This window comes from Stomoxys calcitrans, chromosome 2 (genome assembly GCF_963082655.1).
Source record: "Stomoxys calcitrans chromosome 2, idStoCalc2.1, whole genome shotgun sequence".
In the NCBI taxonomy this organism is placed as follows: Eukaryota; Metazoa; Arthropoda; class Insecta; order Diptera; family Muscidae; genus Stomoxys; species Stomoxys calcitrans.
The window spans coordinates 128290446-128307055 of NC_081553.1; the positions used below are offsets into that span (position 1 = coordinate 128290446).

The following is a 16610-nucleotide window of genomic DNA, read 5'->3' on the forward strand; positions in this document are numbered from 1 at the left end:
TTGCGTCCTTAAGTACTTAAATACGTAAATAATTTTACAAGTGCATCTGCAAATAGGCACATTCTCTCCATGTCTCTCTTGGGGAATATGAGGCACTCCATATGTGTGGAGGGAATGAAACAATACCGAAATATTGATTGATTTCCCCTGACACATAATGGGTTAAATATTAATCACATTTTACTATGGAAACAGGCTGCAAAGTTGTTTTGCTGGACAGGAAATCAAACTTCAAATCCAGCATTTTGGAGAGGACTAACGAAGAAGATCATGAGAAGTTTGGACCTTATAACACACACTGGCTTTATACAGCAGTTTTCATATCTGTAATACTGTATGATTTTGTGCTCTGGTGGTAGATGTCGGCTACTGTTAAATAGTCAGCCGTATCCGCAAGATGACTTGTTGGCTCATTAAAACTGCACTGGAGACAAATTTAATTCTACACTTGATGACCCTGAACATTGTGGCTAGACAAATGACTCCGACTACTGCCATCAGTTTGAAGAAGCTTTCTATGTCTTTACTTAAGCAGCGGCTAAAGACAATGTGTAATCTTGATAGAATACTGGACCGTGACAGGCAATGTGGATTATATACCACTTTACCTGATAACGTTCATTGGAACTACAAAAAGCTTGGTCAATCCCATACCAGCTGGTTCTATGTACCGGATTGGCTCGATGGAGTCGTTCATCGGCAAGGGCTCCCACCTCAGTGTACAACACACTGCTACAACAATAACAACAACAATAAGCTTGGTAATATATGGTTCTAGTGTTGACCACCAAGTGAGAGTTCTGATAACGCTCATTGGAACTACAATAAGCTTGGTAATAGAAGCTACTTAGGTTAGGTTGAAAAGAGGGTGCGAATATTAATCCGCCCCATGCCACTATGGACATAGACCTAAGCCAATAATCGGCTTATTGTGCGCTCTCAATACTAACAAGTAAGAGCGTGCTAAGTTCGGCCGGGCCGAATCTTTTATACCCTCTACCATGGATCGCATTTGTCGAGTTCTATGCGCGATATGCGGCAAACAAAGAATATTGAATGAGAACTGTTATGCTATTGGAGCTATATCAAGTTATAGTCCGATTCGGACCATAAATAAATGCTTAACATTGTAGAAGTCATTGTATAATGTTTCAGTTCATTCGAATAGGAATTGCAATTTGTAGGGCCTCAAGAAGCAAAATCGGGAGATCCGTTTATATGGGAGCTGTATCAAGCTGTTGATCGATCGATTCAGACCATATTAGACACGTACGTTGAAGGTCATGTGAGAAGCCGTTTTACAAAATTACAGCCAAATCGGACGAGAATTGCGCCCTCTAGAGGCTCAAGAAGTCAAAACCCCAAATCGGTTTATATGGCAGCTATATCAGATTATATACCGATTTGCGCTATACTTAGCACAATTATTGTCATAAAAGTCATAACAAAACATCTCATGCAAAATTTCAGCCAAATCGGACGAGAATTGCGCCCTCTAGAGGCTCAAGAAGTCAAGACCCAAGATCGGTTTATATGGCAGCTATATCAACACATGGACCGATTAGAATCATATATAGCGCAGTTGTCGGAAGTGATACCAAAACACCACGTGCACAATTTCTGCCAAATCGGATAGGAATTGCGCCCTCTAGAGGCTCAAGAAGTCAAGATCCCAGATCGATTTATATGGCAGCTACATCAGGTTATGTACCGATTTGCACCATACTTAGCACAGTTTTTGGAAGTCATAACAAAACACCTCACGCAAAATTTCAGCCTAATCGGATGAGAATTGCGCGCACTATTGGCTCAAGAAATCAAGATCCAAGATCGGTTTATATGACAGCTATATCAGATTATAAACGGAATTGCGCCAGACTTTGCACAGTTGTTGGAAATAATAACAAAACATGTCGTGCAAAATTTCATTCCAATCGGATAAGAATTGCGCCCTCTAGAGGCTGAAGAAGTCAAGACCCAAGATCGGTTCATATGGCAGCTATATCAAAACATGGACCGATGTGGCCCACCGTTACAACCGTTACCGACCGTTACCGACCTACACTAATAAGAAATGATTCAGCCAAATTTCAAGCGGCTAAATTTTTTTAATTCGAGAGTTAGCGTGCTTTCGACAGACAGATGGACGGACGGACGGACAGACATAAAATGTCATGACGATCAACTTTATGGGGTCTCAGACGAATATTTCGTGTAGTTACAAACAGAATGACGAAATTAGTATTCCCCCATCCCATGGTGGAGGGTATAAACAACAAATCAAAGCTAGTAATTCCGTGCTATTTACAAAACCCTTATTTAGTTTCCATGCCACGCCGCTAAGTTGGTTCATATCTGGCAACGTTTCCCCACCTAAGTGCCGCTATCTATTAGCCGCGAAAGATGGGCAATGACATAGGAAATGCTCCAATGTCTCTTCATCTTCCCCATATGCGCTACACATGAATAGAATACAGAATACACAATAGAAGGTACTTAGATTTGAATTGAGATGGGTCTAGTGTAGACCACCATGATGGCTTTGGTGAGGAACTGAGACTGACCATATCGAGAATGTTATCCGATTACTGTTATCCGATCCGTAATCGCTTACGACTACGGCTGAAGTGTTCACCTCTTCTGGATGCAAGGCGTCGAAAATATTCCAAGGAATTGTAGATCACAAGACCTAGCAAGACAAGGAACGACTATACAAATTCCATATGTATGCCCTTGAATTTTTTTGCATGGTCCAAACCCTTATTGACAGATGTTATTCACAAAACATGACTTTTTACTTGTTATGGCTTTTGTTCTTAGTTAGTCCATCAGCTCATTGATGGAATATTACTAAAATTCAGGGAAATACCCATTTGAATAAATTCATAATCTGCAAGTACACGCATAGGAATATCTTCGTACTCAACTCAATTTCGTATATAGATGTATAGATTTGTACTCTTCACCTCGAAGCTTCCCCAATGCCTACTGCCTCCTTCGTGTGAGTGCTACGCAGTTGCATTCGACAACGTTTATGTGTGTAAATACAAAATTATCTTCACCGCCTGCCTTCCGACAATGCAATTGATGTTTGAGTGTGTCAGTATTTTGTTGGAGATTGACTTGATCTTAAATCATCTTCCGTTAGTGCATTCTACTCTCTGAAGGACTTTGTTCAGTTCAAGGTATTTGCCATTCGCTTTTTTTTTTGTGAACTTATGTCTGGCGGTCAAGAGCTAGCCCTTTTAAAAATTAACTTCTGATAATAAAGAAAGAAATCTCAACTTTATCATCACAGATTTCTCGCTACCGAACTGCATGTAGTGGGAGGAGAGCACATTCGAAAGTTTGTATATTGATAATTATTTTTGTGTTATATTTGGAATTGAGAAAATAAACCTTCAAACCACAGAATACAAAAATGGCTACAATGTATGTGACTGAACCAAATCGCAATGATTCAAATGTTTTGGGTGCATTGGCTGTAATGGAGAAAAGCCCTGTGTTGACTCAAGGTCTAGCATTAATCATGTAGCTATTAAAATGTAAAAATTTTTAGCGTTTTTTTTTCAAAGAAAATTCCCTCAAGTTTTATGACATTATAAGTAGATCTAGCCTTGTCCGTCCGTCTGTTTGTCAGTCTGTGGGAAGCCCTCAAACTTTTGAAGGAGTAAAGCTAGGCGCTTGAAATTTTGCACACATACTTCCAAACACACATATAGGTCAGTTGGGATTGTAAATGGGCCATCTCGGTTAATGTTTTGATAAAGCTGCCATATAAACCGATCTAGAATCTTGACTTCTTGAGCCTCTAGAGGCCGCAATTTTTACCTGATTTGGCATAACAAGGTGTTTTTTTTTTAACTTCCAACAACTGTGCTAAGTATGGTTCAAATCGTTCCATAAACTGATATAGCTCCCATATAAAATGATCTCCTGATTGTATTTCTTTAGCCTATAGAGGGCGCAAGTCTTATTCGATTGGAAATTTCGTAAAATGAATTTTCCAATGACCTTTTCCTATGAAGCTTCGCAGATTGTGTAGTTTGGTGTGGAAGGAGCAATAGGCTATATAATTTTTTGATATTCCAAGCGGAGCGGAGCCAAATGAAAGGTATTCGGGAGTAGAACACGAATTTGATATTAAAAATTAGGTCCATGTATCTAGGGGGCCGACCAGACTTTAGAAGCACATCAATAGCACAGTCCAAATTCAAAAGTCGACCGATCAGGACAAAGTTCGGCTTAAATCAAAGGTAATAGAAAATAGATTACGAATATGGTCTGTAAAGAATAACAGACTATAGGGTGGGGGTATACTTATTCCGTCATTCTGTTTGTGACACCTCGAAATATTCGTCTGAGGCCACATAAAGTATATATATTCTTGATCGTCATGATATTTTAAATCGATCTAGCGACGTCCGTCCGTCCGTCTGTCGAAACCACACTAACTTTCGAAGGATTAAAGCTAGACGCTTAAAATTTTGTACAAATACTTCTCATTAAAGTACGACGGTTGGGATTGTAAATGGGCCATATCGTGTTTTGATATAGATGCCATATAAACAGATCTTGGATCTTGACTTCTTAAGCTACTAAAGGGTGCAGTTCGTATCTGATTTGGTTAAATTTTTGCACGAAGTATTTTGTTATGACTTCCAACAACTGTGCAAAGTAGGATTCAAATCGGTCTAAAACCTGAAATAGCTGCCATATAAACCGATCTGGGATCTTGACTTCTTGAGCCTCTAGAGGTCGCAATTATTATCCGATTTGGCTGAAATTTTGTACAACGGATCCTCTCATGACCATTAACATACGTGTATATTATGGTCTGAATCGGTCTATAGCCTGATACAGCTCTCATATAAATCGATCTCTCCATTTTACTTCTTGAGCACCCAAAGAGCGCAATTCTTATTCGAATTAGGTGGCATATAATTTAATTTTGGTCCGAACCGGACCATGTCTTGATATCGCTCTAATAGCAGAGCAAATCTTTTCTTTTATCCTTTTTTTTGCCTAAGAAGAGATGCCGGGAGAAAAACTTGACAAATGCGATCCATGGTGGAGGGTATATAAGATTCGGCCCGGCCAAACTTGTTTGAAATCTAAAGTGGCGGAACCTCCTACCTTGCCTCGAAAACACCATCCACAATCAAAAGTGTATCAATCGGAACGATATGGATATCAATTGAAAGGCATTGGAGAGGAGACTACGAATATGGTATTAAAATTTGGATCCAAGTGTCCAGGGGCCGCTCTAACCCCAAACCGGACATATTAACCGATCGTAACAATATGGGACTCAAATGAAAGATATTTGGGAGTAGAGCTCGAAACTAATATTCACTTTCGGGACTAAGTGTCTGGGAGCTGCGCAACAAGCATTACACTCACCGCGAACTACACTGAAGTCTTTCATGGCTTAATTATTCACAAATATCGCGGATAAACTGGAGAAATAACTTGTGGTTCTTAAGAGAATTTTAAAAACACCAGATTTCACGCCTAATTATGTACTAAGTCTAGAGACTGGTTTTATTTATACATTGAACCTTCATCTTTACTACATCGAAAAAAATTTTGTACACTAATGGTCATAACCGGATTCCAAACAAAATATCAAAGGTCATTCTACAGAATAATGTATTCTGGGCAAAGGAAATAAATTGTATGGGGCAGGAACTAAACATTAGACTACTAGATAGGCTCTCAAAGAAGAATGGATATACTGCACCAAGGAAATATTTCTTAATGTCAAAACTAAAGCGTACGAGGGTATGCTTAGCCAATCACAAGCAAGTAGTATACGCTAAAATGAACATCTGACTCCTTTGATGGGAAACGGATATTTTACTAAAGAATATCTAAATAAATACCAAATATCAGCCATATTCAGAGCACAAAGCGACACTCTACCGCTAAAGACAAGAAAAATGAACGAGAACAACATCAAAACATGTAGCTCATGCAACACTCGCTAAGATGAAAACATTGCACATTTCTTGGAATGTGTCCTATATTCAAAGAACTCAGGAAGAATGCTGGCTACACTGTAACATTTGGTATGGCAGTCATGTAAAAACTTCTCTACAAAGAGGTGTCGCCCTGCGGTACGCCGTTCGGACTCGCCTATAAAAAGGAGGCCCTTTACATTGAGCTACAATGAAGTGTAATTGAAAAGAAAGTTGTATTTTATATGGTGTAAAAGTAGGCGCAGCGGAGCGGTTCGCTTAATTATAAAAACATCAGCTGTATCCAGTGCCACTACTGTGGGTTGGATAAAATGTACGGTATGACTCAAAAATTCCTCCTCTTTCTACTTAGTCATGTCCGTCTGACCGCATACTAAATCTGTGCCGTTTGTCCGTCTGTCGTATTTTTTGGTAGTCAAGGTGGAGATTGCATTTGTATGGGTTTTAAAACAAATACTTTTTGTTCTTTGAGGCACTCTAATGAACCGATTTGACGCTTTCGCAATCCACAACGATCTGCATCAATAAGAAGAATCTGTAAAAATATCCTTTCAGACCAACTTTATTCGTTCAAATTATTTCTACTTTCGGACAGATTGCAGAAAATATTATGATAATGGTTAAGATGGGCCAGATGATTTAGAGGTATCGGGAGAAAAGAAGAGAGGAGAAACGTCTATTCCGCAGAAAGAAAAAGGAAATAGAAAGACGTGAGTGTGAGCGAAATGAGATGTACAGGAGTCAGAATGATGTCCGGAAATTCTACATCCTCCTGCAGAGACAAAGAAGGAAATCTGATAACTGACGCAGATAACATGCTGAGGATATGGAAAGAACATTTTACCCAACTGCTAGTGTCCGATGTTGGCCAATTCCTGATGATGGTATAGAGTGTTTACCTCCTAGTCAGAATGAGGTCCAAGTAATAGTGACCCGACTAAAGAACCACAAGGCAACAGCAGCCGACGGGTTACCCGCTGAACTATTTAAGACCATAGCCGACACGCTGATAAGGCGTATGCATCAGCTTATTTGCGCAATCTGGCTAGAAGAACGCACATGCTATTCGCCTATGCCGACTACATCGATATCATAGGTCGGTCACCGGAAGTAGTAACTGCAGCCTTTGAAAGAATCGAAAGAGAGTCCGTGAGAATGGGTCTGGCAGTAAATGTAGATAAGACGAAATGGATGGTTTCAACTCCCAAAAAGCCTTGTACAACCGAGCAGATAAAGAAAATGGAGAAAGTTGGGAACCACAACTTTGAGACAGTCAGTCACTTTATTTACCTCGGCACCACCGTAACCAAAACGAATGACACCAGTTTTGAGATTAAGCGAAGAATAATACTGGCAAAGCGAAGAATAATACAGACTTTGGACTAAGTAAGCAGTTTAGAATCAAGGCCAACTCTCGACAGATGAAGATTATACTATACAAGGCTCTGATACTACCCGTGCTATTATATGGTTCTAAAGCATGGGTACTTGTGAAAGCAGATGAGGCAGTGCTTAGAGTATTTGAGAGAAAGATTCTTCATAAAATAAAAACCAGTTTTCGTTAATGGAGAATATAGGCGTCGTATAAACCATGAGCTGTATGACGACGATAGCGTAGTTACACGCATCAAAATACAACGGCTGCGATGGCTAGGTCATGTTGTCAGAATGGATGAAGAAGCGCCAGCAAAGAAGTCTTTTGAAGGCAAACACGGTGGTACACTCAAACTGGGAAGACTAAAAGCCCGATGGAAAGACCAAGTGGTGGGAGACACCTCGAAACTTGGTGTCAGAGATTTTAGAATGAGCGCAGAAGATCGAGGCGCTTGGAATGCTGTTCTACGTTCGGCTAGTGGAACAAATCTTCTGTCATAGCCAATTAAAGTAAAAGTAAAGTAATGGTTAAGAGGTCGACTTTTCGCAAGTCGCTCTATAAAAACACAATCCGATGAAGTTCAAAATAATTTTTTATTTTAAATAATATAAACCTGATATAAGCAGCACGGAAATCTATAGATCATATAGGATGCGTTTGCATGGATTTAAAAACAAATTTATTTTATGAACATTTTCTATTTTAAATAAACTAACAAATAAATACCTTTAAAATATGTATCTGGAGGATCACAATGCAATCAAGACGCAAAGACTGCGGTCCATATAACTCAAACTCTTCAAGTGCGTCTGATAAAAGGTGAGAGAGAGCAAATGAATGAGCAAAAGCGAGATAGAAAACCAATAAAAAACAGCCGCCTTGGGGCAGAAACTCTTTCCCAAAATACGTTTTTGAAAAAACAATTGGGGAGAAAATTAATTAATTTTTTTTTTATGAAGATAATGATGGCGATGGTGGTCAAACGCACTTGCATACATAATCATTAATATATATATATATATAGTGATAAAATGTACAGACTTTTTTATATATGGGAAAAGTGAGAAAAAAAAAAACACAAAACATCATCAAGGACTCATGTGTGTGTGTTTTTTGCAGCATACACGGGTATATAGTATGTATGAGAAGTTTTACATGGATATGTCAGATATGGTGTTTATATATACGTACATGCTTCATAGGCGCTGATGTGCATAGCATCATATTTTTGTATTTCCGCAACAATTTCGATGAAACAAACGCGTTCTCATGCAATTTTCCTATGCTGCTCCCAGTAGTCCGTCTGGCTGGCACGCTGGCTCGCTGGCTGATGATGATTATGCTGCAGCGGTAGTGGTAGTAGTATTGGCGTATGTCCTTTTTTATATCATATATGCATTTGTATATGTTTATATAAATCGAATGATGATTGTTATGTGGCTATGCAATTGCTTGTGTGTGTGTGTGTGTGTGAATATAACAACGGTTAACAACAGCTCAATGCAACGACAGGAGAGCACGAAAAAAAAAAACAAAACGCAACATAAAACTCTCGAATAAAACAACAACAGAAATGTGCGTAAATGCCCAAAGATTTAATGGCAAACAGACGGTGTATGGACTGTACTGTCCTTTTTTTAGGACTTCACAAGTGTGGGCTGTGGGTTAAATGAGACTGAGTTTGGACAGCCAGAGGTTTTTTTCACTGCTTGGTTTCGGCTTGGGATGTGGTAGACGACGATGCGTTTTTGTCCCTTTTCCCCCACGGTTAATGCGTTAATGTGAAAGGATGCTTTTGTTTGCTCGGCTGCTTTGTGATGACGATGACGATGATGATGATGATGGAGCTGCTGCAGGCGCAATCAGCAATTTTTAATTTAATGCAGTAGGATTTTCGGGTGTCCTATGGCCAAAAAATGCATTGGAGGCAAGTAGAGAGGGGGGGTATTGGTGCGTCCGCTTGCTGGTTGATGCTGACTGCTTATTTACGCACTTCCGGGGAATTGGCGTTAAAAAATTGCTGTAAAAATGCGTTGTTTTTTGTTACACAATGGTGGAGCTGGTGGTTGCAACTAGGGACCGACAAAGGTTGTGGATTTTAAAGGCTTTTGATGTTAATGCAGTTTGGATTATGTGAGTGAGTGTGAGTTTGATAACCACTCAATCCCTCCCCCCCCGAAAATCCAATCCCTTGGTGATAACAAGCAACGATGTTGATTAAAAACACCACAGGCTTGGGGGGTTGCCCGGGAGTCGGTGTTGATGTTGCAGCTGATGAGGCGACCCCAATACAGAGGCTGAAGTTTTTTCTGTTTTTTTTTTGGTTTTTCTATATAAAAACACGTAGCTGAGTACTCGTATGTATATTATATACCTGGTGTATATATAAGTATGAGTATATAACAACAGATTCTATGTACTCAAAGTGGTGTTTGGTTTTTTTGCAAGTTGATGCCTTTTTTAAAGCGCCTCCTTTTTTGTTTTTTTGTATTTCTGTATGTTAAGTTTTCTGTTATATGACAATTGCCGCTTTTTGCATGTGGAGAGAGAGATGATTTTTGTGTTTTGTTGTTGTTGTTGTTGTTTTTCCTTTTGTGAAATTAAATTTGAATGTTCTGCAATTTACACAAATGATATGTTGTTGTTGAAGTTCTTGTTATGTTGCAATTGTTCTTTGGGGGTTATTGTTGTAGTTGTTGACTTTTTCTTTTGCTTGCAAACAATTCAAAAGTATGCAGTATTTCTAATTGATTGAACTTTTTTAATTATGCAAAAAATGTTTTGTTTTTTGTAGATTTTTGTGGTATGTGTATGTGTGTGTGTGTGTATGTTTGTATATGTGAGAGTTTGCTTTATACAATTTGTATTACAATATTAGATAATGATTGATTGCACTTTTGTAGGTTGTTGGTGTTTTGTTTGTTGTTTACTTGACACTTTTTTGTATTATTAATCTCTTTGACTTTTCTTTGAACTGCTTTTCTTCGCTTGTATCATTTATTAATGTTTGTATTTTTGTGTATGTTTGTTTGTTGATAAATAAATTTTTAAACTTTCATCGTTTTTTTTGTTGCTTTCAAACAAAAACCTAAAAAATACATTTAAAGATTATGGTTATTAACCAAAAAAAAAAAAAAAAAAAAACTAGAAAATTAAAAACGAAAAATCAGCAATTGTCAATTTTGTATGTCTGGTTTTTTGCTTATGTTACACGGAACTTTGTTTTATGGGCTAGTTGATGCGTAAAAACTTGTAGCGTAAATTGTAAAATTAAATTAACAAAGTATCACGTCTTAGCAACTCCCACAAACAGCGTTGGTTGTAAATTTTTGGCTATTTTTTTGGTTTATTTTTATTTCTAGTATATAATTTTGAAGGCAACACACAGTTATGCGATTCACACCATAACATTTGGTCTTGTATCTTAGTATTGAGTATAAATGTCACAAATTGTGTATTTGATAGGTTCATTGCTACGAGATACAATGATCGGCTTAGAAATCCTTTCTGATTTGGACATGTTTGTCAGTCTCAATGTCCATGCAAATGTTAGATGAAGTTAAAGCTAATCTTAATTTAAGCCTTCACTGACCAGTGGTTGAAACCTAGACACTTCATTAACAAGCAAAAGCTCAGTTGTCAAATCTTTCCATGATTTTATAGGCAAAAAACTCAAAAAGGGTTATTAGAGATCATTGAAGTCCCCATGGATCTTTATAACCTACATTCACCGAAATAAGTTATTCAAAACAACAAATAAGTTTGCTAAAGCAGCAGTATTATTCTGCTGAAAATTGACATTACTGTTGTTTTAGCAAACATTGCTAGTCGTCTTAAAGAGCCTGTTCAAATTCAGATGTGTGCTTTACATCCTACTCCAGTTGGGATGGTATGTAGAGCACCATGATCCATTTGCCATTGTCCGCTGATGATTTTTCTTGGTCAAAAATGAAATCGGGATGCGGATAGCCAGTCAAATGCTTCTAGCAACACCATACTTTTGCCGACTTTTAAAGGCTTTTTTGCTATACTATCCTTTATATAGAAAGCATAAGACAATTGTCTAAAGCAATGGAATTTTAATATCATTTCTATTTTAGCTTATAAAATCTACCAAAATATTAAATGTTCATAACCGAAAGAGTATTTTTTATTTGTCACAAACATGTGATTGTCCCCCTGACTAATTGAAGATTTAAACCAGTAAGGACAGGCAAAAGTTGGGCGGTGCCGACTTTATAATACCTTACACCTATCCTGTAGGTACAAAGTGGGAGCTATGTGTAATTGTGAATCAATTTTGATGAACCTCGCCGGATGTTTTCAGATGGGTATAATCCGTATAACATTTCGAGCAAATATGTTCAAACTTCGGTTCACAAATGACACATTATTGCAAATTATCGAAAATTTGATAAAGTGATACTCGTCGAGAAAAGCTTTAATGCAAAATTTTTGCAAGATTGGTCAAAAAATGCTCTTGCAGTGACTCTAGGAGTGAAAATCGGGCTATATATATATATATGAGAGCTATATCTAAATCTGAACCGATTTCCATGAAATTCACCAGTAATGTCGAGAAGCAAGAGAAAATCCTTCCTGCCGAATTTCGAAAGAATCGGGTAACAAATGACCATCTTTTTGCATTATTACTGCAAATTGGACGAACACATATATGGGAGCTATATTCAAATCTGAACCGATTTCTATGAAATAAATTCGTAATGTCAAGAGTCATAAGAAAATCCTTCACGCCGAATTTCGAAAAAATCGGTTAACAAATGATCATTTTAATGCAGTATTACTGCAAATCGGACGAGAATATATATATGAGAACTAAGTTTAAATCTGAACCGATTTTGAGCAAACATTATAGACATTGTGGAAGTCGTCGAGGAAAGTGTTGTTTACAAATTTTAAGAAGATTGGTCAATAAATATGCTTGCAGTGGCTCTAGGAGTGAAAATCGGGCGATATATATATATATATATGAGAGCTATATCTAAATCTGAACCGATTTACATAAAATTCATCAAAAATGTCGAGAATCAAGAGAAAATCCTTCCTGTCAAATTTCGAGAGAATCGGATAACAAATGACCATTTTTTTTGCATTATCAAAATCTGAACCGATTTCTTTGAAATTCACCCATAATATCGGGAATCTAAAAAAAATCCTTTCTGCCGAATTTCGAGAAAATCGGTTAACAAATAACCATTTTATTGCGTTATTAATGCAAATCGGATAAACATATATATGACAGCTATATCCAAATCTGAACCGATTTTTTTTTCAATTTCAACAGGCTTCGTCTCTGGGCCGAAAAACATGCCCATACCATATTTGAAGACGATAGGATGAAAATTGCGATCTGCAGTTTGTACACAAATAAACATTGACAGACAGACGGACATAGCTATATCGAATCGGAAAGTGATTCTAAATCGATCGGTATACTTATCAATGGGTCTATCTCTCTACCTTTTGGGTGTTACAAATCAATTCACTAAGTTATAATACCCTGTACCACAGTAGTGGTGTAGGATATTAATCCGTCCCATGCCACTATGGACATACACCTAAGTCATCAATCGGCTTGTTGTTCGCTCTAATGTGACGGTTGTTAAAATTCTCAAATTAAGTGGCCCAATATGGACTTGACAGAGGTCTACCGCTTTGTTGGCTTTGGCCAGAAGAGAGCTCTAAATCATTGTGTCCGTCATGATAGGTCACTGCCTCATCGGAAAACATGCTGATAGACTACATGGTTCAAAGTAGCGATTTCTACAGAAACTGTAAATGCTGTGTGGATGAAGAAGAGATAATAGAACATCTGTTGTGTGTGTGTCCCGCTCTAGTAAGCAGAAGGAGTTCTACTTTAAGCCTTGTACTGACTTGGACTTTTCGCCCAAACAATTGTCAAAAAGGATTATAAAACAAGTAAAAGGGCGTAAAGATCGGCCGGGCCGAACTTTGGATACCCACCACCTCGGATATATATGTAAACCACCTTTCATCAAAATCCGGTGACAATTGCACACCTTATGTCCCATAGCAGTTATAACGAAATATGTTCCGATTTGGACCAAATACAAATAAGTACAAGTCATTTTTTAATTTTTTATAACAATAGATTGGTCTTTTTAGTAGCTATATCTAAAAATAAACCGATCTGAACCATATACAATATGGATGTCGAAAAGCCTAACATAAGTCACTGTGTCAGATTTCAATGAAATTGGACTATATAAATACGCCTTTTTTGGGGCCAAGACTTTAAATCGAGATATCGGTCTATATGGCAGCTATATGCAAATCTTGATCAATATAGACCAAATTGCAGAAATATGTGGGGGGGGGGGGCTTAACTTAGCTCTCTGTCCCAAATTTCGGCAACATCGGCCCTTTTATGGGCCCAAAACATTAAATCGAGAGATCGATCCATATGGTAGCTATATTCAAATCTGGACCGATCTGAGCTAAATTGAAGAAGGGTGTCGAAGGGCCTTACACAATTCACTGTCCGAAATTTCGGCGACATCGGACAATAAATGCGCCTTTTATGGCCCCAAAACCTAAAACCGAGAGATCGGTCTATGAGGCAGCTATATCCAAATCTGGACCGATCTGTGCCATATTGCAGAAGTATATCAAGGGGCTTAACTTAACTCACTGTCCCAAATTTGAGCAAAATCGGATAATAAATGTGGCTTTTATTGGCCTAAGACCCTTAATCGGCGGATCGGTCTATATGGCAGCTATATCCAAATCAGGACCGATCTGAGCCAAATTGACGAAATATGTCGAAGGGTCTAACACAACTCACTGTCCCAAATTTGACAAAAATGGGATAATAAATGTGGACCTAAGACCTTAAATCGGAGGATCGGTCTATATGGCAGCTATATCCAAATCTGGACCGATCTGGTCGAGGGATGTCGAAGGGCCCATCATTCAGCAAAATCGGATAAAAAATGTGTCTTTTATGGGCCTAAGACCCTAAATTAGAAGACCGGTCTATATGGGGGCAATATCAAGATATATTCCGATATAGCCCATCTTTGAACTTAACCTACTTATGGACAAAAAAAGAATCCGTGCAAAGTTTCAGTTCAATATCTCTATTTTTGAAGACTGTAGCGTGATTTAAACACGTGGGAACAATCGCGTTGTTGGGCTTTTTAAAGTAATTTGGAAGGTTGAAGTGTAAGAACTAGAAGTCACCCTCTATCTCCCTCTCTCTGATGTTCATGTTGAATAGCCATAGACGAAAATGTCTAAATGATTCTTATTGCAGACTGCCACTAACACCTACCTAACCTTACCTAGATTTCGTTGAATTCATACCTTCACTCTGAGGCCACCGTAGTGCAGAAGTTGACATGTCCGCCGATGACGCTGAACGCATGGGTTCGAAACCTGGCGGAAATATCAGAAAAATTTTCAGCGGTGGTTATCCCCTCCTATGCTGGCGACATTAGTGAGGTACATTGCCATGTAAAAACTTCTCCTGAAAGAGGTGTCGCTCTGCAGCACGCCGTTCAGACTCGGCTATAAAAAGGAGGCCCCTTATCATTGAGCTTAAAATTGAATCGGACAGCACTCATTGACATGTGAGAAGTTTGCCCCAGTTCCTTAGTGGAATGTTCATGGACAAATTTGCATTGCATGCCTTCACTCATTATTTGCAGTTCTTTGGACCAGCACCATGGCTTTTGGCACCAGTACCAGTATCGTTATAACGACACACAAATATTTTGTTCACTTTGAGGTGTTTGAGTTCGCCAACAATAGTCGATGGTAATTTTCAAGCCAATATGCTTGAACTCCATCCTTTTTAATAAAATCAGTTGTTAAAAAAAGAGTCTTTTTAACATATAACTCAAAATTTGCATCGGGCATTACTTAGAGTGATAAAAGAAGACTTTAAATCTCCCCTTTTTCTAGTTTGATGTTCGTGGGAAAAAAATGTAAAACGTTTTGTTCATATTAAAACTCTAGACAGTTGCTTAATTCACTTTATCGGAAAACAATTTCGATTTTATTAGTTTAAGTATAAATATGACAAGACGTCTGTACTCTAGAGCTATATCCTTCTTTGTTGCAGTACCCAATGCACATAAGGCTCGCCTTTGTTTTCTTATGATGCTATAAAAAAATGTCTGTTAATTTTTTTCATTACGCTTTTTTCATTCAGCTGTGTGTGTTTGATTTCTTGTTCTTTTTTCTGCTCTATGGCATCTTTTTTTTTTTTCATCAGCCATAATAGTTGCGGAAATCCCGACGGCAAAGTTTAGTTAAGAACTTCAGCCAGTACTGAAGGATGAATAGACGAGATGGACAAAAATGCTGATAAAGAAGGTGTATAAAATTCGTTGTAAAAAATGAAAAAAACCCCAATTCGTAAAAATTAAAATAAAGACTCACAAAAAAAAAAACAACAACGAATAATTTTGGCCAGAACTTTTGTTAGCACCGGATTTTTTTCCTCCTCTTATAATGGCGTTTGGTAAATTTTTCGGTTTCTCACCAAGTGTGGGCGGAGGATAGAGGATGGTTAAATTTTTTCTAATTGAAATTTGTTGAAGTTTTTTCTTCATTTATGCTTTTATTTTTGGCCTTCAGGTTCGCTAGACTGCTAGACATTTTGTGAATTAATGCGTTTTTTTCCTGATATTCTTCTCAGCAGGAAGTTGGAATGAACTTGCAGTGAAAAAAATACAAATTGTCCAAAGTGTATTGAAATTAAAGTTCACTAGCCAAAAAATTGCAGGAACCTAGGAGTAAGTGGGAAAAAAGTTATCCCCATTTTGCAGACGCTTGCAAAAAAAAGGAGAATTAATTTGAAGTTGCATGTTCCACAAAAAAAAAACCCTTTTTGCAGGGTTTAATGAAAATTACAGATTTATAGGTACAACATTTGAAATTAATGAAGAGTGCTGTAACATAGTTTATCACTACGTATTTTAGGCAGACGGGTAACTGATCGGTGAACTCTATTTTGGAAAAAACCAGCTTTTAAACACTCTTATGAAGGAAAGGTATTAAATTTATGAGTTGTTAGCAGTTAGGACATGTCTGAAGTTGTCAGAAAATGGTGAGGAGTCACAGTTAATTAAGGCGCTTTAAACGAAATTGTTTACATTTACCACTTAACCTATTATTGCCGAATATATACACCCAGCAAAAAAGTGTGCTAATATCAGCAAACAATGTCTGCTGTTGTTACATTAAAATTTTGGTAACCTTTGAAG

At 37.8% G+C, this 16610-nt stretch overlaps 1 protein-coding gene across 5 annotated transcripts in view; it reads right to left on the bottom strand.

The window, feature by feature from the left end:
- Positions 1–16610, bottom strand: part of LOC106083945 (mushroom body large-type Kenyon cell-specific protein 1) — a 490542-nt gene that overhangs the window by 198792 nt on the left and 275140 nt on the right. The window contains exon 1 of one of the 5 annotated variants that reach the window (XM_059363639.1): positions 8548–10301. The exons of the other annotated variants lie outside the window; for them this stretch is intronic. Within the exon in view, the coding sequence (XP_059219622.1) occupies positions 8548–8572 (25 nt within the window). The 5' untranslated portion in view covers positions 8573–10301. Of the gene's footprint in view, positions 1–8547; positions 10302–16610 lie in introns of those variants that run through there. 5 annotated transcript variants of the gene reach the window in all.